Raw genomic sequence first — 26,375 nt, 5'->3', positions numbered from 1 at the left:
CAAGAGAATATACAACAACAAAAAATGAAGTGCGCAACTTAAGTATACAATTTCGCAGTTAATTGTACAAATTAAATGACTATTAACAATTTCTATACAAAAAAACAAAACAAAGCTTTAAAAATTCTATTCCTTACATCAAATAAAAATTAGAATAACAACTAATTACAAATCAATAAAATCTGTTACCCCACCTAGTCCAAGCATTACCGCACAGAATCGCAAAACTATTGATCTCAGTTAATGGAAAGATTCCTAATAATCATGTTTAGCTTCTGCGTCCACATTTTGGAAAAACTGATAACTAATTTAAAAAAACAGTTGTCTCAAGTAAAAAGAGGTCAAAACTTAAAACTGACCACGTAGAAAAAAATAATAATTTTGAAAAAATTTCAGGTGACTTGCTGTGGTTTAGGTTCATATACATAGATTTGTATCAAAATTTTGCCATGCAAATCCTTATCAAAGTTATTTTGGCATGGTTAGCCTCTTTGATAGTTTTCCAGACTTTTCTTTTTATCGAAAAATTCGAAAAGTCATACTTTCTTAAATATTTCCCGAATTACGGAGTTATACTCTTTGTAAATATGTACAAACTAAAAAGACCAGCTCAACATAAATTTCTTGTAGTATTTGACGGCGATTTATACCATTCAGTTGCAGAAGAACGCTATTCATAGTGTCACGTTGGCCGAAAAATCAAAAGTCTCGCTTGTAACAATAACAATTTTATTGTGCACTATGAACACTCTCGTACTTCACAATTATTCACTTTACAGGACTTCCAAATACTAGACTATCTACAATCCTATCGCTACTCCCCTATATACAGATATTCCCCTACTACTAGCCTAATGCTGGAGCGCTGCGAGAATATTCGGGAGTTCCGCCTATGACTCAGCGACCTTCTAGAAACGGCGATTCTCGAAACGCACGGAACATTCCAGCGCTGGCGCTCGAAGCTTCCAGAATCTTCTCGTAACAATAGGATATAAGTGAAAGCAGCATTAGTACTCAAAAACAAATTTTTCGAGAAGCTCGCTGGCTACATGGTTTTCTCGTGTTGACCCTAATACTTTTTTCCCTTTGGTTATCTTTGAGGAGTATTTTCCCCAATGTGAACATTTCCTATGCTTGTTATTTAGACTTAGTTATTTTTCGGTGGGTTTTATGTCCTCGACTGTTTTTTTAGTAACAATTTATGGGGCAACTTACTTAAGATTTAACTTATATTTGCTGGGCGATTTTCTTAAGATGATAGACCACAAATATAAGCATCCCCAATTTGAAATTATTTATTCAAAGAAATACCAAAAAATAGCCCGAAAACGACTAGAAATTTGTATTCAAAAACACGTTATTCTGTGTAGGCAAGTTCATTTTTGTTTCATCTTCTGTTCTTTTAGCCTAAATTTATTCTAGCATTCTTAGAAAGATAGAAAATAAGTTCACTTTCTACATTGCGTTGTACCACATCACAATTGTAATTTTGGGCATAAGTGTTCTAATTTTCGCCCTTTGTGTAAGGTCATTTTTTTCACATCTCTAAGAATTTTTTAAAAGTTTTCAGGTTCTTTTTCGGAAAGATATACCGCAGTTACCACTTTGATATCTGCGTCTATTCTCGTTTTCAGTGCTGTAATTTCGACGGGGCAAATGGTCGAAAATGTGGTAAAAATATTTTTTGGTTTATACAGGGTGATTTTTTTAAAACGGCAGGTGTTGTAGAATTTTTATTTATGAACCGATTTTAAAAATTTTAAAAACAAATTAAATGGTTTTTAATTTACTATAAACTGATGATTTTTAAATTTTTCTAAATGTCTTAGTATCTTTTGGGCGATACTCAACTTTCTTATTTTAAATTGACACTCATATTTTTTTTTTCATAATTTAGAAGATATTAATTTTCTTGATTCAGAAATGTGTAATATGTTCTACTTTTACAAAAAATATTTAAAAAAAAAATCAAAAATGAAAAAATTTAGGCAATAAAAGTTAATAAAAATCTAGGTGCGTGGTGTCAAATAACACAATATCGTTATTGTAATGTCAAAAAGCAGCAAATAACAGAAAGAACAAGTTTTCTTTCAACAAGATGGGACTACACCTTACAATGCACGATGCATTTCTCGTAGGTGTCAATTGTGAAATGAAAAAAACGGGATGGCGTTTCAACAGTATTTTAATTAAATTAGGTAGTTGTTTTTTCTGATTTGTAATTATTAGACTTTTGTTATTAATAATTTCAAAAAAAGAAGCCAATCCTTTCTGTTATTTGCTGCTTTTTGACATTACAATAACGGCATTCTTTTATTTGAGACCATGCAATAGATTTTATTGACTTTTATTGCTTTTTTTTTCAATTTTGATAAATTTTTTTTAAATATTTTTGGTAGAAGTAGAACATATTGCACATTTCTGAATCAAAAAAATTAATATCTTCCAAATTATGAAAAAAAAACTATGGGTTCCAATTTAAGAAATAAGAAAGTTGAGTATTGCCCAAAAGATACTAAAACATTTAGAAAAATTTTAAAATCATCAGTTTATAGTAAATTAAAAACCATTTAATTTGTTTTATAAATTTTTGAAATCGGTTCATAAATAAAAATTCTACAACGCCTGCCGTTTTAAAAAAATCACCCTGTACCTATCAGCAATTTTAAACGCTTCTAACTCTGTTATTTTTTGACGTATGTGAAACTCCGCTCATTTTTGGATTCTACCTGAAGTTCTACGTAAAATGAGTCAAATTCTTAAAATTGGTTTAAAGCGTGAAGTACAAGCTTCATAACACGTGTACTTCATCCCTCTTAAAATTTTAAATAAAAGGTGAAGTAATTTTTTTGCAGTAAATACCTATTATTTAAACAATTGATACAACAAAATATTTTTTGTTCTAATTTTAACAATCGATTCCGTTAATATACAACATGAGCGCCGCCGCGGTACATTTTTGGTCATTTTTTCCAGCGCAGAAACTTCAGTCAGATTACGAGTTCCTGCTTAAAAACACTTAATGAAAGTTGCTACAGTTTTGAAACAGAAAAAAGTGAAGAAATCGTAATATAAAAAGTAGGGACAAAAAAAATAAAACAACCTTCAGAATTTCAACATCCACAGTGTCTGTTGTTGTACTGAGTTTGAAAACTACATATCAGGTAAAATAAAAAATTATATTAGAGCAATCTTCTCGTTCGAAATTTTCACGTTAATTTTTTTTGCAATGTCATACATATTGATTTTATGTGGTCAAAAAGAAAATTTTTTTATTCGAATTGTTAAAATTGTATTTCAAATAAACGGATAAGAAGATAATAAACATAATATCATTAACAACACAAATACACAAAGAAATTGATTGTTCGCAATTATAACGATTCAATTTCTCCATGGACAGCCCAATCATACTAAATAAGCATAAAAGCAAATCGATTTTCTAGTTTTAGGTCAAATCTTAACTTCATTTGTCATTTAAATAGCGCACCCTGTATATGTATACACTCACCCGGCGCATCCACCATTTTTACAAAAATTATAAACCAAAAAAATTGTTAAATAATTATTTATTAAAACTCATTTAGCGATTAAGACACCAGGATCCACGGTTGGCACACAAACAACCGCTTCCACAAGACGTCCCAGACTTCCTGCATCCACAGCGTCTATCTTTGCATTGAATCTGACGACATCCGCATCCTCCTAGAAGTCTCAAAAGTTAAAATAAAACTAATTTGACTTTGCACCAACCTCCAGATCCCTACAACGACACTTTGTATAGTAGAAATAGCTTTTTCAACTTACCGAAGAAGAATAACTGCGAGAAATCGAGTTAAGCATCAAATTCAACTGTTGAGGTTGACAGACTTGATTGTAATTTAACACACGAGTGTTGTTGATGTGGTACTCAAACTTGTTGAAGACGTTCGATTGCTGCACTTTGGTCAAGTCGATGCCGGTGGACATCCTGGGGTAGTTTTCTGCAAAATCAAGCAAACAGTTTCATCGATTAAATGATTCAGAAAAAAATGTTTCATATATTATTAAAGAAACTCAGCAATCTGCGAAGAAATTTTTCTTCAATGCAAGAAGGTTACCACTACTACTCCCGCCGTTTCAAATTTTTAATTTTTTTTTAGATCCTCTCTGGTTGCTCCGTCTCATTTATCTAGACTTGTACCGCACCATCGCCTTGAAAATCCTCTTGAAAATCGACTCAGTTTACATCGCTTTCTTGGCGATTTTCCAGACGTTTCTTTTTTTGCACAAGTTTGAAAAGACGTACACTCTCAAGTACTTCACGTTTTACGGATGTACTTGCTTTGTAAGTACCAGAAAAAAGTGACTTATCTCATATCCTGCAGCTTTTAGTTTCACTGTACGCCATTCCGACTATCTCACAGTTTTACCACAAACTCCAAGCGCATCACTGGGATATCAACAAAGCCAGCAGCGCAACTCAACGCAAAATCAAGAAAGAAGCTCTTTGCTTACAGTGCCTCGTTTTCCTCAACACAATTCTCGCGTTTTTTAACGGCGTTAAAGCGACGGAGGTGCTGGAAGGCGACAGCGACATTTACTTCCCTCTGGCGATTTTCGAGGAGTTTTTTCCTGGCTTTAAAGGTGTATTGTCGTACATATTTAGAATGAGTTTTATCCCGAATAATTTCATGATGCCTACGGTATTCTACGTGACGATTTACGGGACGAGTCTTTTGCGGTTTGACATGTACTTGTTGGCGGATTTTCTGGAAAAAATCGATGAGGGATGTGATCAGAGAATAAAGGAAAAATTGAAAATTTGCATCCACCGACACGTTTCGATTTATGCGTAAGTTAATTTTATCACATTTTCTTCCTCAATTTTTACACATTTACATTTACATTCTTTCAACAGAGTTTCACAGTTTTGCAGTTTTGTTGTTTTGTGATTTCGTACTTTCATATTTCCACAGATACTATTTTACAGTTCCATAGAGTGAGAGTTTCATAATATATGGTATCAATTATACATATGTCTCGTAGCTTCATAATTTCATAGTTTCATAGTTTCATAGTTTCATAGTTTCATAGTTTCATAGTTTTATAGTTTCATAGTTTCATAGTTTCATAGTTTCATAGTTTCATAGTTTCATAGTTTCATAGTTTCATAGTTTCATAGTTTCATAGTTTCATAGTTTCATAGTTTGACAGTTTCAGTTTTACCATTTTACTGTTTCGTAGTTTTATAGTTTCATAATTTCACCGTTTTACAGTTTCAGTTTTATTATTTTGTAGTGTCGCAATTTCATAATTTCTAAATTTTACAGTTTTGCATTGCAAGTTTCATGATTACATTATCAGAATTTTACAGCTTCAATTTCTCTGTTTTACCGTTTTAAAGTTTTGTAATTTCATGGTTTCAGTTTTATAGTGTAATAGCCTCATAGTTTGTTAGTTTTAGTGCGTCATAGTTTCGTAGTTGCATAATTTCATAGTTGCATAATTTTAAAGTTTTGTAGTTTCATAGATTCTTAGCTTCATAGCTTCCTAGCTTTAAAACTTCATAGTTTCAGTTACAACCTTACAGTTTCACAGTTTTACAATTTCGCTGTTTCATAGTTTCTATTTTTACCATTTACAGTTTTACAGTTTCATAGTTTCGTAGTTTCACAGCTTGGAAAGCTTTTGATTTCGTAGTTTTATAGTTGCAATGCTTTACAGTTTTGTAGTTTTGCAATTTCGTAGTTTCGCCGTTTTAGTTTCAAAATTTCACGGTTTTAGGTTCTCAGTTTTAACGTTTTACAATTTTCATTTTATAGTCTCATAGTTTCATAGTTTCAAAACTTTTGTTCTATAGTCTCATAGTTTCATTGCTTCATAGTGACATAGTTACAGAGTTTTATAGTTTCGTAGATTAATTGTTTCATTGTTCCGTAGTTTCGGAGTTTTTCTGCTTATTAATTTTTCATTTTCTGTTTCTTACTTTTGCATCAATTTCTCAGTTTTTTACTTTATTGGTCTTTTAAATCTTGTGAATGATCAAAGAAGCAAAGTCCATAAAATACCTCAAAAAAATTTAAGATAAATAACCTCAAAATAATAAATACTAAAAAAATTGAAAACAGAATATAAAAAATGATTATTATTTAAACTTAAAACACTAGAAAATTTTAACTCTGAAGAACTTAGAAAACTCTGAAATTAAAAAGTTAAAAACTGAATAATTAAGAACATAAGGAACAAAAAGACTACGAAAGCAAAAACTAGTAAAATAAAACAAAAAAAAAACTATTAATAACTGAACTGAACTAAACTAAAAAATCTGAAAAATTAGTGAAATAATTAAAAATTAAAGTTATGTGAGTAAACCTTGTTCATAGAACGTTGAAAAAAGGAGAAAGCAAACTCAGTTTTCTTATTGCTTTGTTCAACATCGCCGCGGTGGTCCTCGGCATCAGCATCTTAGTTCTATACTGCTATGTAAGACAGTTTCCGATCAAATGTTGTAATTCTTTCCAAAGTTTCAAGGTTCGTTCAAAGAAAGACTTGTGCTTCTGTCAGTTCTGTCAATATCCTCAGGTCTCGTTTTAACTCTCCTCATTTTAAGCGGACAAATGGTCGAAGATGTCGTAAGAACTCACTTTTTTTTTTATTTCGGTTTTATACAAGTTTTTCCAGTCGAACGAGCTGGTGGAGATTTTAAACAACACAAATTGGTACAACTGGAACAGTGAAAATAAAAAACTGTATCTAATTTTTTTGATGAATATACAGAAGACTATGAAAATACGATTTTCTGAAACTGTGTGCATCAATTATACAATGGGCGCTTCGGTAAGGAGTTGTGGTGAAAATGTGGCAATAATTTAAGTTTTCAGATTGCGAAGTCTATTTACTCCGTTGTTTCGGTCATGTATCGGCTTAGAAATTAATTTAATTAAATTAAAAATTACAAAAATTGGTGTTTTTACCCGGCGCATCCACCATTTTTGTTTTTGTTTTTAAAAAATTATAAATTATAAATTAATTAATAAAATTATTTAAAAAAAATCAAAATCTTGTTACAGTTTAGAAATAACATATTATTTACATAGTAAGCTTCATTTTAGATGTAGAACACAAAAACCAGTAGCATGTTGTAGAATGTTCCATTTAAAATAAACAAGTTGAGTACTTCTGGTATAACCGAAAGTGTCACAAAAATTTGAATATTCTAATTTAATTTGTCTTGTCCGCTTACTTTTGTTCCATAATTTCCATTGTTTGTAGTTTTTAAGAAAAATGTCGAGCAAACTTATTATAGATCACCCCGTATTATATTAAAAAAAATGTTTTTGAGTAATGTCTTTTTTTCTCTTGATTATAATTTAAAAACTTGTAAAAATCACGAGAAAGAAATTTTTTTGGCATTCACTTTCAAATTTCCTTCGATCTTTCGAATCTCAAATTTTTTCTTCTCATTTTTCTAATTTTCGATTGTAGACTAGTTCATGTATAGAATTTACCTGTTTTCGTATGCAGACCGAAAATGGAGTCCTCTTCCTCAAGGTTTCTTCCGAAAACACTAAGTGAGAAAAAATTTAGTCAGATAAAATTACGGAAAAAAATAATTTTCTTCTACCTTTCTTTTTCTTCCTTTTTTACTATAATTTTTCCACAATCTTTAATATTTGGCTATAAAATTAAACATGACAGCAAATTGAATAGAAAAAAATTATATCGCAAAGGAAACCCACCTGAATTTTCGTCCTGAAAGAACGAAAATTAAAAAAAACAAACAAAATTTGATTTTTATTTTACCTTCCTACATCACTTTCTACTGTGTTTAATGACTTCTGCTCATTTCTCACTATTGCAAGCTTCTTCATTGGTTCCTGGAAAATGAGAAGACTAAAGACACACCTAATTAAAAAAAAATAATAATCCTACCTCGATTGGTACATGATAACTGAAAAGGTAAGACATTAAGAAAGAAAAAAACATTCTAACAGCAATACCTCTTCGGCGAAGAAGATTTACTGAGGTTCCTACCTTCTGGTTCGCTCACTTCTTTCCCAACCCTCTAAACCGTAGAAAATGACAATTTTAAACAAAACCCTTAAAAAAAAACGTACCGCTTCTTTTAAAGCCGACAAGCTTTGTGGTTCTTTATCGACCAGTGCATCTTGTCCAGAAAATGAAAAGACCCTCTAAAATAAACATTCAGTGTCGCCAACTGATGGCGCTGATAACCGCAACTCACCTGAGGTTGTACCTTTGTCTTTGCACTTTTACTTTTGGAGGTCTTCTTTGTTGTTTCTGGTAATGTAGGAAGAGAAAATGAAAAAGAAGACTCAGAGTCTTTAAAAGAAAAACTACTTTTCCGTGCAGTGCTTTTCGGTGGTGGTAAACTCTACAACAAACCTCATCATGTCGCTAACACTCACTGAACTTACTCGACTTTCTGGTCCTAAAGAAGTTAAACCGCCGAAGACCTCTTCGTTATTAGAGGTGGAATCAATCTAAAAATTGACACTTAAAATAAATTAAAAAAACGAAGACGCATTACTTTACTTTCGTTCCTAAGATACTCGGTCTTAGAACCACACTCGCTGGCGTCAGAACTTTAACTTCTGAAACATAAATCAGTGATGCCAACTTCCCGAAACCAGTGATACCAACCTTTCTCTCCTTTTAGGCGCCGATTTAAAGTCTCCAGTCGCATTTGGGCCATCAGTCCTGCCAACATTACAAATTAAAATCGCAAATAAAAGTTGTTTAGTCGTACCGGCGGCTTGCAGAACCTCATCCTCCGCCTCGGCTAAGATTCTCGCTGCGTTTTCATACTTGGAATCCTAAATATGATTAGAGGTTACGTTGGAAAAATAGAAAATGAACTTACGAGGAGTGACATTGTTGAAATTGTGGGAAATAGCACGCCAACTGCATGGAAAATTGGGAGAAAACTGATAAATGAGATACCAGTACGAACACCAAAACACTTTAGCCTAGACAAAATTGATTAGATAAGAATTTTTTTATGACACTCCTTGCAAAAAAATGAAGTTAAACATAATACAATAAATGTAATAAAAGAGCAGAAAAACGAGTTAGATAATTTGGTCATAATTGCAACTGTATATGTATGTCTATACAGGGTGTTATTATAAATATAACAAAATTGCATCAAACACCCTGTATATTTGGTTGCCTAGACCGACATTCCACACAAAACAATTTTTTTTGTTTAATCTGATGCTCGCACTTCTCACATTAAAACCACTGAATTTTATTCTTCCTTTATTTTATTACACATGTGCTTTAACAAAATATTACATCTAAGCCCTGTTAATAATTCCAATTATTGCTGTTGCTCCTCATTTTGGTTTTGTCTACACCCGGCTCTATACGGCCAGTCGCACACGTTGATGGCAGGATTAAAGTGGAGTCCTGCAGGACACTCAAAGAGGTACGGAGTCCCGTTGGAGCACTCGTAGAATTTTGAACAATCCGAAGCTGGAATGTAAACGGGATATTGTCCATCTCGTGCCGGACACCTCGGACCTAGACAAATTAATTAAATTGAAAATTTCTATTGAAAAATTTCTTACCTGCTGATGAAAAAGCAGTGACGGTGAGAAGGACAAAAAGTGCAGAGTAGAACATTTTGAGAAGCTGTTGGAAGTCTTTTCGAACTGATGCAGAGGGTCCGAATTTTCGTGATTTTATAGGCGGTGTTATCATGAATGAACTTGAAATTGATCGATTGATTTTTGCAATATCCGATGATGAATTAATAAAAATGCCTTTGTTGCATTAAAAAATAAAAAACTTGTTGATTTTTATCAGATTACCCATAAAAATTTAGATTTTATCCGTTGGTTCTGATGAAATTATGCAAGAAAATTTTCCAGAAATTTATGCTTCAAATTGGTTGATTCAAAAATCTAATTTTTGCGTACCTACTTTTGGGCCCTAAAAGAACTTCAATATTACAAAGATTAAGGCAAAAGTAAAAACTCTATATTATAAAGTCTACGGAAAATTCAAGGAGAATTGACGCACAGTCTAATTAAACTAAAAATCAAAGTTTTGGAAAATTTAATAGAATTTGAAGAAAAATTATAGCATTATTTAAAAATAATGCTACAAAAACTAGGGTGGATCTAAAGTTAATTTAAAGCAAACTAGAAACTCTAAAGACAATTAATTTGAAGAATAGAAAAGAATAAACAAACATAAAAATTAAAAAAATTCTAAGAAACTATAAAGATAAAATACAAGATTTACTAATTTTTAAAAATTCAAATTTGGCGAACCTACAAAAAATAGGCAACATTTAAATAGAAGGACGAAAATGTATAAACTAAAGTTAGAAAATCTAAAGAGAAGAGAAAGAATACGTAAGTAAATCTAAAAAAACTAAAAATCTAGTATACATACAGTATGTCCCCAGATTGAGTTCACAAGAGGAAAAAAAACGATATTTTTCATTTTACAAAAAAATGACAAAGGAATAATATTTTTTGCTTAATTCAAAACAAATAAATCTTTAATTAAAACTTTAATATTATCAGGCTGTTCTTAAAATCGATATAAACAAAAAATAACAAAGAACTTTTTTATTTTTAATTTAAAAAAAATGTCAAAGGAATAAAATTTATTTGTTAGTCTAAACAAATTTTAACTATTCGATTAACCCACAACCTCTTTCAGCACACAATTCAATTCTAACTCGTAATTCTTTAAGAATGTTTTCAATTTTCTCAATTATTGTTATGGATGCAACTGCATTTGTTATCCGATTTTTAATACTTATATACTTTTATACACCTTATTTATTGATATTTTCCCTTAATCTTTAACGCACTATTTGATATTTTGAATCCACAGCCTGCTTATATTTACATACAATTAAACAATTCAGTAAATAAAAATATGAAAAAATTGAATTTCAGAGTACAAACTAATAATTTTGAAATTTTAATTGCAGATTTATATGTTTTGAATTAAGCAAAAAATGTTATTCCTTTGTCATTTTTTTGTAAAATGGAAAATAAAGTTTTTTTTCCCTCTTGTGAACTCAATCCGGGGACATCTGTATATACATATTTTTTTGGAGATCCAATTCTTTCAAATGCGCTTATCGTCTTAATTCGACCTTAATCCGTCTCTTCTCAGAACCGAATGGTTCAATAATAGAAAATCTGATAACATAAGTCACACTGATTAGAATCTAAATTTTGGATTTATATTGATAAATAACAATAAGAAATTTTCCAACTTTTCCTAAATCAGTTTAATCTCTCTCAGATTGGTTTGACACTTTAAATGCATGAAGTCAATTACCATTGTTTAGGTAAAATAAAAATCCAAAATCAATCCATCAACTTCAAGCTCAACTCCTATAAAAACGGTGCAAATTGAAGCAGCTGCATCAGTTCGAAAACTGCAATTTCAACGATTTTCTAAAATGTTTTACTCAACACTCTTTGTTCTCTTCTCCGTCACTGCTTATTCTTCGGCAGGTACGAATTTTTTTTAATCAAAATTCTTGAATTTTGAAACTATTAATTTGTTTAGGTCCGAGATGTCCTTCACGAGATGGACAATATCCCGTTTATATTCCAGCTTCAGATTGTTCAAAATTCTACGAGTGCTCTAACGGGACTCCCTACCTTTTCGAGTGTCCTGCAGGACTCCACTTTAATCCTGCTATCAACGTGTGCGATTGGCCGTATAGAGCTGGGTGTAGAGAACACCAAAATGAGGAGCAACAGCAATAATTGAAGTTATCATCAGTTTTTCATTGAACATTGTTGTTAAAACAGATGTGCATAAAATGATAAAGCAAGTATAAAAAACAAATCTGTAGTTTCAATAGGCGAAGATCATCGTCCACTTCCCTTTCCCTTTCATAGAAATTCTTGAGTCTGCTTGTTTCACATTTTTTATTTAAAACATTTAAGACAGACGACAAATATAAATAATAATTAACATAATAAACCGTAAAAAATCAAATCCGTTCGGTTATTCACAATTTCCTCCAGGGACGCAGATACTGTCAGCCACACTGAAATGACTACCATCTGGACAGTCATAAAGGTATGCCCTCCCATGGGAGCACTCATAAAATTGGGTACAAATAGGTCCTGGAAGGTACACTGGATACTGCCCATCTTGAACTGGACAATCAGGATCTATTGACAAGAAAAATAAAAATTCGCACAAAAGAAAGAAAAAGAAAACCTACCATGCCTGGCAGAGTAAGCTGTGGCAATAAGAACGAAGAAAAAAACGGAGAAAAACATTTTGGAAATTAATTCAAAGCGTTCAATTGTGATTTTAGAACTGATGGCGCTTTGAAGCTTCGCCTAACTTATATACCTGTTTTGGAAGCTGAAGTGTCTAATTATTATCTTTTTAGATAAAATTAGAGGAGATCTTCCTGTTTCCTTTTCCTCTTTTTGTGTTAGTAAAAAGATTCACGTCAATCATGATAGTGATCTTTGTTGAGCACTCTGTCCGGTCCGAAATTAGCTTTGAGATTTTTCTGGTTGTATCACAGTACTTTCCAATCTTTGAACAAAATAAAAAGAGGTAACGATCAGAAACACAAATGTAGAAATGCAAAGAAATATTTTTAATAGACCTTAGATACATCAGTCGATGGAGCAGTTGCGATCTATCAAGTGGCCAAATCTCAGATCAGTAGGTCAAATAGATTACGAGTGGCAGTCAAAAAAAAACAAAAATTTAAAATTATTCATTTGAGACAGAAATTTTTTTGCCCAAAAAATCAGCTGTCGAATTTCGAATAACAGAGCGTAAAAAACGTGAAAAAAACGATAATGTAGACCGTATCCCTCTATCTGTCTTAGTTTCGGAAATATCAAACATTAGACATTTCTGAACTAAAAATCCACTCTCTGCAAAAGTTTCTAATTTGGTGATTTAATGACGTAGGTACGTGAAGAATTTGCACAGTTTTGAATTTTGCCTAAAATTCTGCGTAAAATGACCACCAAACAAACAAAACAATCTAAAATTCCAGATGTGAAACACCTGATTCTTATTAGTTTAAAAGCAAGAAAAACGACGGTAAAAATGACATGCCTATTTCTATCTGAAATATCAAGCACTAAATTATTCTGGAGCTTTTCAGGGACATACAAAAAAAGAAGTGTCTAAGTTTATAAAAAAAAACAAAGAAGAACTTGAAGAATTGAAGTCATCTTCTTGTCTTCAGTTTGCCTAGATTTAACACCCTCAAATGTCAAAACGTCTAGACAGGGTGTATAAAAAATTATTAAAAAAAATAAACAGTTTCAGAATTCAACAAATTTTCTTGAGTTTACTTTACTTTTCCAGATACAAATCGACAACAATTTTATCTCGCAACCTTCTCTGACACTGAAGTATGAAATTCAGAAATCAATTCAAACTGTTTATTTAAACGGATGTTGCAAAAATCAATCAATCAGTTTCAAGTTCAACCAGATAAAAACTCATATAAAAGCCATAAAAATCACACTACCAGCATCAGTTCGAAAAGAAAACTCTCCAAAATGTTTTACTCTGCTCTTTTTGTCATCCTCGCTGTGTCTGCTTATTCTTCAGCAGGTAAGAAAATTGGTTGAAATTTTAAATTTAAATCTATTATAAATAATGTTGTATAGGTCCAACGGGAACGTGTCCTCCACGAGACGGAAGATATCCCGTTTATATTCCAGACACAGATTGTACGAAATTCTATGAGTGTTCCAACGGGACTCCGTATCTCTTCGAATGTCCTGCAAGACTCCACTTCAATCCCACTCTGAACGTGTGCGACTGGCCGTCGAGAGCTGGCTGCAGAGGATATAAAAATGAGAAGCAGCAGCCGTAGATTGGAAGTTAATTTAATTTTAAATGGAATATTAATTAGTGTATTATTTATTAAATTTTCTGTGTTTAAATTAATAAAAAATTGAGACTCTCACTATGTCTAGGTTTTTACAGTAACGCCCTGTAATAATATTGTTATCACAATTTCTGTAAAAATTGATTTTAAGATTGTTTTTCTCTATCAAACGCCGTAAAAATCAATAAAATCGGTTAAAAAATAACAAAGTTATAAATACGGGAGATTTTTGTTTTTTAACCGCCCTCAAATGCGTAATTTTGAAGATATGAAATCAACAAAACCATCATTCTGTTCAGTGGTTCCTACAATGCATTTGAGCAAATTTGAGAAAAAATAGAAAAATATGAGACCACATTTTCGTGACCAAAAAAATCTAGTTTCAGTAATTTTGATGCTACAGTGGCGAAATTTGGCAGGGTTGCCACCTTTAACACGTTTATTAATCGTGCCCAATTACAAGTTTGTAGATTAAAAGAGCAAGTTTTAGAAATTTTTGTTTAAAGATCCACCCTTTTTTCGAAGTAAAATGGAGAGTGTGATTGGAATTGGATTTAATTCCAAAAAAGCGGTGGTTTATTGGCTCGCTGCAGAAAGTTTTTCTAGCAAAAAACGCACCAAACAAGTAACTCAATCGGAACTATTCGCCTATTGGCTAGACGTCTGATCGGTAAAATCCTTGAAAAATGTAAAAACTTTAAATAGAACTTGAAGAAAATCATTAAATTCTAAGAAAAAATCAGACAACCTACAAAAATTCGAGTTGATCTAAAGTTGATCTAAAGCGCACTAAAGGCAATCTAAGAACAATCTGAAAAAAAAGAAAGTAATAAAAACCTTAACAGATTTTCATAAAAATCCAAAAAAAAAATTCAGAATGCAAAACAAATTCAATAATAATTTTGCACAATTTGGAAAATTGAAGAAAATTTAGAGAGAATCCTGCTATCAACGTGTGCGATAGGCCGTTTAAAGCTAGGTGAAGACAACACCAAAATGAAGAATAGCAATAAATTGAACTTATCCACAGATTTAAATTGTAAATTTTTGCTAAAGCACATGTGCCTAAAATAATAAAGCAGACAGAAAAAACAAATCTGTGATTTCCACGAGTCCCCTCCCATCCCATTTTGAACTCTCCAATATTCATAAAAATTCTTGAGTGTGCTTATTTTACATTTTTTTATTTAAAACAATTAAGAAAGACAACAAATATAAATAAATTAACATAATAAACCGTAAAAAATCAAATCCGGTCGGTTATTCACAATTTCCTCCAGGGACGCAGACACTGTCAGCCACACTGAAATGACTACCATCTGGACAGTCGTAAAGGTATGCCCTTCCATGGGAGCACTCATAAAATTGGGTACAAATAGGTCCTGGAAGGTACACTGGATACTGTCCATCTTGAACTGGACAATCAGGATCTATTGACAAACAAAAGTTAAATTTTCACAAAACAAAGAAAAAGGAAACTTACCATGCCTGCCAGCGTAAGTTGTGGCAATAAGAACGAAGAAAAGAGCAGAGAAAAACATTTTGGAATTTGATTCTAGACGTTCAGTTGTAGCTCTCAAACTCATGACACTTTGAAGATTCACCAAACTTATATACCTGTTTTGAGAACTAAAGTTTCTGATTATTATTATCATATTAGATAAAATTAGAGGAGAATTTCCTGTTTCCTTTTCCTATTTTTGTGTCAGTAAAACAATTCACGTCAATCATGATAGTGATCTTCCTTGAGTATTCTATCCGGTCCGAGCTTCAAGATTTTTCTGGTTGTATCAGTTTACTCTAATCTTTAACCAAATTAAAGTATGTATATGTATGCAAAAAAAGTAGATTAAAATAAACACCAAAGATTACAGAACAAACAGAAAAAAGAGATTCCAAAGCTTACAAAAAATTCAAATCTCTTTCTTGAATATCCTTAGTTTGTCTAGATTTACCAGTCTTAAATGTCAAAATGTCGGTACAATGTGTATAAAAATAATTAAAAATGGTTTCAAAATCCAAGATATTTTCTTGAACTCTACTTTATTTTTACTGATAACAATCAATAAGTTTCCTAACTTTCCAACAACAAATTTATCTGACATTTATCAGACATTGAAGTATGAAATTCCAAAATTAATTCAAACTGTTTATTTAAACGGATATTGCAAAAATCAGTCAAACAGTTTTTAAGTTCAATCAGATAAAAACTCATATAAAAACCATCAAAATCACACTACCACCATCAGTTCGAAAAGAAAACTCTCCAAAATGTTCTACTCTGTTCTTTTTGTCATCCTCGCCGTCTCTGCTTATTCTTCAGCAGGTAAAATCATTTGTTGAGATTTTAAATTTAAATCTATTATAAATAACGCTGTATAGGTCCAACAGGAACGTGTCCTCCACGAGACGGAAGATATCCCGTTTATATTCCAGACACAGATTGTACGAAATTTTATGAGTGTTCCAACGGGACTCCGTATCTCTTCGAGTGTCCTGGAGGACTCCACTTCAATCCCACTCTGAACGTGTGCGACTGGCCATCGAGAGCTGGCTGCAGAGGATATAAAAATGAGAAGTCGCAGCCATAGATTTGCAATTTAATTTAATTTTAAATGGAATATTAATTAGTGTACTATTTATTAAATTTTCTGTGTTTAAATTAATAAAAAATTGAGATTCTAACTATGTCTAGATTTTACAGCAACGCCCTGTATAATATCTTTATCAAAACTTGCGTAAAAAGTGTTTTGAGAAGGTTTTTCTCCATCAAACGCCGTAAAAATGAATTAAAGAAGTTAAAATATAACCAAGTTATGAAAGATAAGATATCAAATTTTCGATTTTTAAACCACCCTCACTCAAATGCGTAATTTGATATGAAATCGACAAAACCATCATTTCGTTCCATTTGAGAAAAAATAGAAAAATATGAGATTACATTTCCAGAATTAGATCGACCGTCATATTGCAAAAAAACAGTCAGGAAATCCAAAATAAAAAAATCTAGTTCCAGTAAATTTAATGCGACAGCAGCGAAATTTGGCAGGGTTGCCACCCTTAACACGTTTATTAATCGTGCCCAATTACAAGCTTGTAGAGTAAAGAGGACAAGTTTCAGAAATTTTTATTTAAAGATCCACCCTTTTCTCAAAGCAAAATGGAGAGTGTGATTGAAATCGGATTTAATCCCAAAAAAGCGGTCGTTTATTGGCTCGCTGCAGACAGTTTTTATAGCAAAAAAACGCACCCAAACAACCAACCCGATCGGAACTATTCGCTCATTGGCTGAACGTCCAATCCGTAAAATCCAGCTTATTTAAATAACTATTTCCTAAGTTTCCACACCGGATGCGTTAATAACAACGTCGGAAAAATCGATTCATTAAATCATAATATAGCAAAAAATGGCATAAACAATTGTTTTGTACAACAACAACAACTTTTTTAATACACTAATTGTCTTCCTTTGTAGAATCTATTTTTATCTATAAATTTGTTTTGATTGTACGATAATTGCACTTTGAGTGTGTTGTTATCCTGTTCCTATAAACAATTTGCACGCTCGTACGAGTCAATTTCTTCACTTGTAGATAAACAAATCTGATTAATTAAGTTACTTCCCGTCCTCTTTAATTGAAGATGACCGTTGAAGAGGTTTATTAATAAAAAAACGTAAACTACCATTAGTAATTTAATTATAAATAAAAACAAAGATTAATCACAATTTGCTCCAGGCACACAAATACTTCCAACAATATTGAAATAATTTCCCTCAGGACAATTATAAAGATGCGGCCTCCCGTTTGAGCACTCATAAAATTGAGAACAACGGGGTCCTGGAAGATAGACAGGAAACTCACCATCGTGATCTAGACATATAGGATCTGTTAACAAAGAAAAAATAAAGATTTACGTAAAAGAGTGGTCAAGTAGACTTACCAGCAACTGAAGAAGAAGCTGTAAAGACGAAGATGAAGAAAACCGCAGGAGAAAACATTTTGAGCGTTGTTTTGAAACTGGTGACACATTGAAATTCGTCAATCTTATATACCCAGATTAGAGACGTGTCATGAATACTTAATAAAGAAGTTCCATCCGTTCATAAATTCGTTTAGGGATTTTTTTAGTTGTCACCAGTTTTCAAGCTTGGGAATTAAAGAAAAGCTGCATCTTTCTGGTGGTACGTACAAATTAAATATACTTATATGAAATATTGAGTGTTATAGACAAATTAATAGACAGTGTAAAATTAATTTTATAATTTTATTGCATGAATATAAAATAACGTTCAACTATTCGCAATCTCCTCCAGGAACACAAACATTTTTTTCAGGACTGAAATGAGTTTCCTTGGGACAGTTGTACAGATACGCTAGACCGTTTGAGCATTCATAAAACTGTGTGCAAATTGGTCCTGGCAGGTACACAGGATACGGTCCATCCTTAGGTGGGCACTCAGGATCTGTTAACAATCAGAGAATAAAGATTTGCATGAAAAATAAAGAAGTTTACTTACAGGCTGTAGCAGAGTATGCTGTTAAAGCAAAGATGAAGACAACGGTGAAAAGAGACATTTTAGAGTGTTGACTTTCAGTAACTGATGACTTTAACGATTGACTGGTCTTTATATACCTGATGGAAGAACAATAAGCACTCTTGAAATTTGTACTTATCAGCTTATCGGGGATCAAGCAGCTTCCGTCGGTTTATTTGCCGATCTTTTTTTCTTAAATCCTTTTTGAGATTTATCTGATGCAAAAAACAACTAATCAGGTGACGTCTCTGTGAACAGTTTGTGGAAAAACGGAAATGGAACTTCCGCCCGAATTTGTATACTAATTTATTCACAATCGTACAAATATTTTAATTATTAATTATTAATTAACATTTTTACAAAATTTATAATTCTTTGGGTTCTTAATTTTATTTTTATGGACCTTTCTGAACATTTGGGCCATTTATTAAATTTGCTTTTCTCAATCAATCAATCAGAAACACAAGTTCTGGAATTTACAACTCACTTTAATTCAACAATATGTTGTTATTTTTGTTCCATAATACAAAAAAGTGATTAATCGCGCAAACATTTCAGTTGTACAACACTCTGTGGCAATCATAAGTCGCAATGATAAGAATCTAAGTCGTGTGTTTACTGCGAAATGATAAAAAAATTAGTCGAATAAGTCCAGAATATTGACTTTTAATTTAAGTAAAAATTTTCGAAATTTAATTTAAACGGATATGGCGCAAATCAAATTTAAGTACACAAATGATAACACTGCGTATAAACTCCATCAGTAACAGTCTAAAGTCTTCTCAGAAAATTTCCAAAATGTTCTACTCTGCAGTTTTTGTCTTCCTTGCTGTCACAGCGTATTCTTCAGCCAGTAAGTAATTTTTATAATATGAAGACTTTTGAAATAATTAGTTATCTTTGATAGTTCCAACCTTGTTCTTGTCCTCCACAAGACGATAGATGGAATCCCGTTTATATCCCTCATGAAGATTGCTCGAAATACTACGAGTGTTCCAATGGGATTCCGTCCCTGTTTGAAGGTCCTGAAGGACTCCACTTTAATCCTGATCGCAATGTGTGCGACTTTCCGTGGAGAGCTGGATGTGAAAAACAAAAAATTTAATTTTAATTTGTTATCTTAAATAATAGGTCGTATTGGCTGTGATACTTTTAAAACTTGTAAATTAAAATTCTAATTAATTAAAAAATGGCCCCAACTAGTCTTCAAAAATTTATTTTATTTTTTTTAAACTGTAGTTCAAGAGTTAATAGATTTTCAGTTACAGTCGGGAATTTTTTTATAGAAAAAATTAAATTTTCAAATTCAGAAAAATGTAAAACGCATTCTTATCAAACAAAACACGAGAAAAACGATAGCAAATACCGCATCTCTTTATCTATTATAGTCTTCAAGATATGAGACGCCGATATTTCCGAACCTTCAAAATTTTGGTCGTCTGGACATCAAAACTTTTGAAAGGCATAACTCACCTATTTGTGAATGTACGAGAAAAATTAGCACAGTTTTGGATTCTGTGTGAAATTTTATGTAAAATGAGCACCAACAGCTTAAGTTTGCACTGCAAATAAGCGATGTATCGACTAAATTAACTTTTGTTCTAGTTATTTTTAATCTCTTTTTTTCGGTGTGAAAATAACGTGGAGAGCTGGATGTGAAAAACAAAACATTTAATTTTAATTTGTTAAAACTTGTAAATTAAAAAATTTAATAAATTTATTTGTAATCAATACATACATCAATTAATTAGAAAATCGTTCCAACTGGTCTTCAAAAATTTATAATAAAAGAAAAGTTTCTAAAACTGTCGTTTTTGGGTTGATTAAGGATAAAAAAACGACTAAACGAAACTTTAATCGGCCCCCACTCAGTAATTTGGGGTCGTACGTAAATTTTGAGTACAGATTTGGAATTTGCGTAAAATTCTGCACCATATAACACTTAAGTTTGCTCGAAAAATAAGTGACCAAAGTAGATTTGCAGTTATAGTCAAATTTTTTTTTTCGAAAAAAATAAATTTTCGAATTCAAAACAATGTAAAAACGCATTACAGGCAAACAAATTACTAGTACAACAATAGTAAAAACCGCATCTCTTTATCTATCATAATTTTTGAAATACAGAACTCGCGCCCCAGAGAAAAAGGGCTTATGAAGACAACAATTCTGAACCAAAATTTCGAAACTATAATTTTTTAACTCAAAAAATAACCGAGATAAGACAAAAAAACTGTAGCCAATCTTGAAGCTGAACAGAATTTGAAAATTGGTAACTATGGACACATACTATCATCCATTGGTCAGATGAATATTAGACTCTCGTTGCCTAGGAAATTGAGATGGCCGTTTACTCCACTTCTCGAATAAGCTTTCGGGATTGGTTATTAACTTTTTATCAGTTCTTGAATACTATCAATCTTAGTCAATTTTTGTTTTGAAATTTACCATTTGTATTGCTGTCGGCACCCTCCCTTGCTCTATGGGACGCGAGTTCTGGGACAGCCTGTACAGAGTCCGCCAACACTAGTGTCCCGGCCCAAAATGGCTATTAATTATGAAGCTATAAAAATATTTTTTTTTGTACATGAAGAGGAAACGGAGGGCTACAAACTGATGTAATCAGTTTTAATCTTGTGTTAACCATATTTGAAATAAACCCAAAAAACTACGTTTTTCAAAAATCAAAATAGAGAAGAGAGTGTAAAACTCAACCTCTCTTGTCCCATTTTTCGTCAAAAGAATGAAAATGATATTAAAATTTGAATTAAAATATTTGGTACCGAGATATTAAATAATTCTTAAAATTTAGACGGGTTTACGACAATTGATTCTTCACTACAAACTAGTCCCTACTAAGCGATTTATGATGGGTAATATTTTTACCCACAATGGGCTGGATCTTCCATCGGACAGACCGACTGTTTGTTATATATCAAGTCCATGGTAATCTTCTAGGTACTTAGGGGCCAGTTTGCGGCTTGGAAGCCAGATCATAAATCTTATAAGCGAGTTAAAACGAAATCATTTAATATCTCGGAACCACATTTTTTAATTAACATTTTAATATAATTTTCATCCTTTTGATGAAAAATCGAACAAGACAGGTTGGGTGTCCCACCATTTTCTTCATTTTGATTTTTGAAAACCGTAGTTTGTTGCGTTTATTTTACATATGATTAACACAAGAGTAAAACTGATCACATCAGTTTGTAGCGCTCCGTTTCCTCTTCATGTACAAAAAAAAAAAAAATATAGCTTCATATTTAATAGCGATTTTGGGCCGGGACACTAGTGTTGGCGGACCTGTATATGGAACAACGATATTTCTGGACCCTCAAACTTTTTGCTCTCTGGCCACAATTCAGAATTTTTTGGGCTATAACTCAATTATTTGTTGACATACAGAAACAAATAAGACAGTTTTGGATTCTTCGCAAAATTCAACGTAAAGTGAGTCCCAACAATTGTGCTTTACAAATAAACCAGATTTTGATCGAATTAGATGTTCAAAGGTTCTATTTGAGCTCATGTTTAACGAGCTTTATCGGAGCTAAAACAACGTTTAATATCGTTGAGTTATACATCAATCAAAAAAGCAGCTATAGACCTATTAACTGGTTAAATCTCAAATCCGTAGGTCAAATAGTTTACGAGTGGTGGTCAAAAAAACAAAAATTCAAAAAAATTTATCGTTTAAGTCAAAATTTTTATTCACAAAAAATTAAGCTTCCAATATTGAATATGATAGCAGATTCTAAAAGCAACAAAAGCGCCGAGAAAATGATGACGAGAACAGTTTTCTTCTATCTGCCGTAATTTGGAAGATAATAAGCAACAAAATTTAAAAAATAAGAACTGTATCTATCCGAAAATTTAATCAATAACTCAGTTATTTGTTGTGGTACGTATATTTTGAAAGCGGTTTTAGATTCAGCGTGAAATTCTGCGTAAAATAACTCAAGTTTGCTGCATAAATAAGCTGGATATCGACCGAAATAGTGTAAGAGTGGCGATCATCGTTCAAGTTTTCACAAAAAAAAACCTTGGATTGTAGATATCAGAAGGCGGATTTTAATGTCAAAAAAACAACAATTTATTAACAAAATTATACCACAAAACTTTTAATTTTCCCTAGAAATTTTCACTAATGCTTCTTCTGCAGATGCATCTTCAGCTGCGGCCTCGACTTGGCCTTATACTCGCAACTCCCGCACAGCAACCACGGAATTTCCTCCTCCCTCAAATGTTTATTCAAATTATGCTGCATCAAATTCGTCTTCTTCGTCGTTTTATATTCACATTTTTCGCACTTCAACCACCAACTTTCATCCCCATTCGAATGCTTCTCCCTGTGGTGCATCATCACGAGTTTATTCAACTTCGCTTTATACTCGCACTGATCACAATAAAACCACTGAATCTCATCTTCCCTCAAATGTCTCAACTTCACATGCTGCGCCAAATTCGACTTCGCTTTGGCTTTGTAGTCGCATTTCTCACATTCAAACCACTGAATCTCATCGTGACTTAAATGCTTATCGATTCTGTGCCGTGTCAAATTTGCTTTCCGCGTCGCTTTATAGTGGCAGTTTTCGCATTTGAACCACCAAATTTCGTCTCCAGTTGAGTGTTTTTCTTTGACGTGAATCCTGAGGACCTTCTTTAATTTCGCTTTGAATTCGCATTGATCACATGGAAACCAGTGGATGTCGCTGTCACTGAGATGCTTGCGGATTTTGTGTTGTTTCAAACTGTATTTTGTCATCGCTTGGAAGTGGCATTGGTCGCAACTCCAACGAGTTTTATCTCCCCCAAAGTGTCTCTTTTGGACGTGCAACACCAAATTTGACTTCGTTTTCGTTTTATGATCGCACTGGTCACATTGAAACCATTGAATCTCATCGTCTCTTAAGTGTCGCTGGATTTTATGTCGCGTGAGATTCGATTTTGATCGTCCTTTATATTCGCACAGGTCACATTGCCGCCACAGAATCTTATCATTGTGAGACATTTTGACATGTTCAGTCAAACGAAATTTGAGTTTCGCTTGAAAATCACACTTTTCACATTTAAACGTGCGAGTTTTCCCCACTGAATGCTTCTGGAAGGTGTGCTGCTTCAAAACTCCTTTTAGTTTCGCTTTGTAGTCGCATTTGTCACATTTAAACCATTGAATCTCGCTGTCGCTTAAATGCCGCCGAATTTTATGCCGTTTTAAATTGGGTTTGGAATTTGTTCTGTAACTGCATTGATCACATTCATTTTCTTCATATTTGGTCTTAGTTTGGTGCTTACAAGTATTTAAGACGTGTTTGAACCAGTTCAGTGCAAAAAAAGTGTCATAATTGCAGTTTTGACAAGAATAAGACCGCACTGAGACGTGGTTTCCTTCCAAATGTTTTTTAAACAATCCGGATAAGTTTGTGGTGAAGTTGCAGCCGTGGCAGTTATACATTTCCAGAGAGTTCTGGCAACCAAAGAAGTCTTGCATTGTCGATGTTTGTAATGAATCTGTAATAAAAATTTTAAATGATTGCTTGTATTCGGCAGAATTATGCGAACCAACAGGGTCGAAGTAATGCTTTGTTTCGACTTTCTAACCTCAAACGTCAATCGTCATAACCTCAAACATTAAACGTCATTTTGACATTTGGGCTGATCAGCTGATCAGACATTGGGGTAAAACAAAACAATCAATAGAGCGCAATTTTAATTTATAGAAAGAATAGAAGTACCTAGATTCTAAAAAGTTTTTTTAAAGAATTATTCATGCGTCAAATTCTGCGTGAAATGAGTACCAATAATAACTTAATAAACAAAACCGAATTCTGCATGTAAAATTTAAAATTCTTTTAATTTGGTTATTTGTTGACGTACGGTAAAAATTCGCACACTTTTGGATTCTACGTGAAATTCTGCGTTGAATAAGCACCAATACTTTGAAGCCGCCTTACAATTAACATGATATTGAATAGGTTTCCATGTGGGGTTTTTAGAGTGCTAACTTCATTCGCTTCTAATTCAGTTGTTTGTTGACACAAAAAAAGTACTACGGTTTTGGATTTTGCGTGAAATTCTGCGTCAAAATGAGTACCAATAACTTAAGTTTGCACTGCAAATAAGCCAGATACGGACCGAATTTGATTTGGATTCATAATATAATTTAATAATACTTTTTTATTTTTATTTCATATTATGGTGACAATCATAAGTCGTAGCGATAAGAATCTAACTCGTGCGTTTCCTGTAAACTGATAACAAAAATAGTCGAGTAACTTCCAGAATATTTTGACTTTTAGTTGAAGTACCAATTTCCGAAATTTAATTTAAACGGATATGGCGCAAATCAAATTCAAGTACCCAAATGATAACACTGCGTATAAAAGCCGGGAAATTTACTCCATCAGTATCAGTTTAAAGTCTTCTCAGCAACTTTTCAAAATGTTCTACTCTGCAGTTTTTGTCATCCTTGCTGTTGCAGCATATTCTTCAGCTCGTAAGTAATTTTTATAATTTGAAGACTTTTGAAATAATTAGTTATCTTTGATAGTTCCAACTTGTCCTCCTCAAGACGATAGATGGAATCCCGTTTATATCCCTCATGAAGATTGCTCAAAATACTACGAGTGTTCTAATGGGATTCCATCCCTGTTTGAGTGTCCTGAAGGACTCCACTTTAATCCTGATCGCAACGTATGCGACTTTCCATGGAGAGCTGGGTGTGAAAAACAAAAAATTTAATTTTAATTTGTTGTACTTAATTAATAGGTCGTTTTAGCTGTGATACTTTTAAAATTTGTAAATTAAAACAAATTCTAAATAAATTAATTTGTAATCATTATATACTTCTAATTAATTAGAAAATGGGCCCAACTGATCTTCAAAAATTAATTTTTTTTTAACTATCATTTTAAGAAAATAAAAAAAGAGTTACTATTTGAAAGATTAATCGGCCACATTTCAGTTATTTGTGGTCGTACGTATATTTTAGGCACAGATTTAGAATATGCCTGAAATTCTGCGTAAAATGACAGATTTACAGTTACAGTCAGAATTTTTTTTTATTAAAAAAAATAAATTTTTGAATTCAGAAAAATGTAAAAACTCATTCTTGTCAAAAAACACGGGAAAAACGATGTCAAATACTGCATCTCTTTATCTATCATGTTCTTCGAGATAGAAGACACCGATATTTCTAAACCTTGAAAATTTTGGTCGTCTGGCGGCAATGAAAACTTTTAACAGACATAACTCCTATTTATGAATGTACGAAAAAATTAGTACAGTTTTGGATTCTGTGTGAAATTTTATGTAAAATGAGCACCAACAGCTTAAGTTTGCACTGCAAATAAGCGATTTATCGACTAAATTAAATTTTCTTGGAGTTATTTTTAATTTTGGTGCGAAAATTCACATCAAAAGTTCACATAAATCTCAAAAAGGTAAGTCAAATAGTTTACGAGTGGCGAGCAAAAAACTAAAAATTCAACGTTTGAGTCTGGATTTCTTTTTTTAAACACTTGATTATTGAATTTTAAAAATCAGAAAGCGAATTCTAAGCAACGGAAGCGTGAAAAAAATTATGGTAAAGACTTTGGAATTCTGCGTGAAATTCTGCTTCAAATGAGCACCAATAACTCAAGTTTGCTCCATCAATAAACTAGTTATCGACCGAAATAAGAGAACTGAGAGTAAAGTTTTCCAAGTGACCGAAACGCACGCGCTCTAGATTTCGATTTCCACCTAACTTGCGGAGATCATAGTTAAATAAATAAATAAATAAATAAATGTTTATTGACGCAGAACTTATACATGAAATAAAATAATACAAATAGTAACACAAAAACAGATTAAAAATAATACAACAAGAAAATACAAGTACAATACAAATACAACACAAGTACAACTAGATTAGGACAACAGAAGCGGGTTTTTTTTTTAGTTCTATTGGCTATTGGCTAAAAACGCGTT

General features: G+C 32.4%; 5 protein-coding genes and 2 long non-coding RNA genes across 8 annotated transcripts; 1 reads left to right on the top strand and 6 right to left on the bottom strand.

Annotated features, from left to right (window-relative positions):
• Positions 1–3,552: 3,552 nt before the first annotated feature.
• Positions 3,553–7,697, bottom strand: LOC148177601 (uncharacterized). Its single transcript, XR_015769754.1, has 4 exons — positions 7,607–7,697; positions 7,491–7,549; positions 3,808–3,983; positions 3,553–3,763 (listed from the first exon to the last, which is right to left on the bottom strand). It is a non-coding gene; the product is annotated as an uncharacterized LOC148177601 (long non-coding RNA).
• A 233-nt stretch (positions 7,698–7,930) lies between these two features.
• LOC148177600 (uncharacterized) lies at positions 7,931–8,943 on the bottom strand. Its single transcript, XM_088032022.1, has 8 exons — positions 8,867–8,943; positions 8,753–8,819; positions 8,647–8,703; positions 8,539–8,597; positions 8,421–8,486; positions 8,228–8,377; positions 8,100–8,174; positions 7,931–8,047 (listed from the first exon to the last, which is right to left on the bottom strand). Exons 1-8 carry the CDS (start codon positions 8,876–8,878, stop codon positions 7,970–7,972), a joined length of 564 nt encoding a protein of 187 aa, XP_087888148.1. The 5' UTR covers positions 8,879–8,943; the 3' UTR covers positions 7,931–7,969.
• A 382-nt stretch (positions 8,944–9,325) lies between these two features.
• On the bottom strand, positions 9,326–9,630 carry LOC148177599 (peritrophin-1-like). The gene is made up of 2 exons (XM_088033374.1): positions 9,576–9,630; positions 9,326–9,528 (listed from the first exon to the last, which is right to left on the bottom strand). The coding sequence occupies exons 1-2, from the start codon at positions 9,628–9,630 to the stop codon at positions 9,326–9,328; spliced, it is 258 nt and encodes an 85-aa protein (XP_087889500.1).
• A 1,807-nt stretch (positions 9,631–11,437) lies between these two features.
• Positions 11,438–25,245, top strand: LOC148177595 (uncharacterized). Its single transcript, XM_088033373.1, has 9 exons — positions 11,438–11,492; positions 11,548–11,715; positions 13,644–13,848; positions 16,117–16,193; positions 16,250–16,448; positions 18,292–18,430; positions 19,312–19,501; positions 24,733–24,900; positions 24,955–25,245. Exons 1-9 carry the CDS (start codon positions 11,438–11,440, stop codon positions 25,143–25,145), a joined length of 1,392 nt encoding a protein of 463 aa, XP_087889499.1. The 3' UTR covers positions 25,146–25,245.
• LOC148177598 (protein obstructor-E-like) lies at positions 17,549–17,907 on the bottom strand. The gene is made up of 2 exons (XM_088032050.1): positions 17,810–17,907; positions 17,549–17,754 (listed from the first exon to the last, which is right to left on the bottom strand). Exons 1-2 carry the CDS (start codon positions 17,865–17,867, stop codon positions 17,585–17,587), a joined length of 228 nt encoding a protein of 75 aa, XP_087888176.1. The 5' UTR covers positions 17,868–17,907; the 3' UTR covers positions 17,549–17,584.
• Positions 18,115–18,458, bottom strand: LOC148177597 (uncharacterized). Its single transcript, XR_015769749.1, has 2 exons — positions 18,387–18,458; positions 18,115–18,332 (listed from the first exon to the last, which is right to left on the bottom strand). It is a non-coding gene; the product is annotated as an uncharacterized LOC148177597 (long non-coding RNA).
• LOC148177596 (uncharacterized) lies at positions 22,453–24,050 on the bottom strand. 2 transcript variants are annotated; one of them, XM_088031968.1, is made up of 2 exons: positions 23,967–24,050; positions 22,453–23,915 (listed from the first exon to the last, which is right to left on the bottom strand). In XM_088031968.1, exon 2 carries the CDS (start codon positions 23,893–23,895, stop codon positions 22,549–22,551), a length of 1,347 nt encoding a protein of 448 aa, XP_087888094.1. In that variant the 5' UTR covers positions 23,896–23,915; positions 23,967–24,050; the 3' UTR covers positions 22,453–22,548. The 2 variants fall into 2 exon arrangements, with proteins under 2 accessions (XP_087888094.1, XP_087888096.1); XM_088031970.1 differs by having other exon boundaries at positions 23,971–24,050.
• Positions 25,246–26,375: the final 1,130 nt, after the last annotated feature.

Source organism: Gnatocerus cornutus, chromosome 3, assembly GCF_029298725.1.
Source record: "Gnatocerus cornutus isolate USDA-ARS CGAHR chromosome 3, icGnaCorn1.1, whole genome shotgun sequence".
Taxonomy (NCBI): Eukaryota; Metazoa; Arthropoda; class Insecta; order Coleoptera; family Tenebrionidae; genus Gnatocerus; species Gnatocerus cornutus.
The sequence above is the reverse complement of the archived record's forward strand: the minus strand, read 5'-3'. Positions and strand labels throughout refer to the sequence as shown.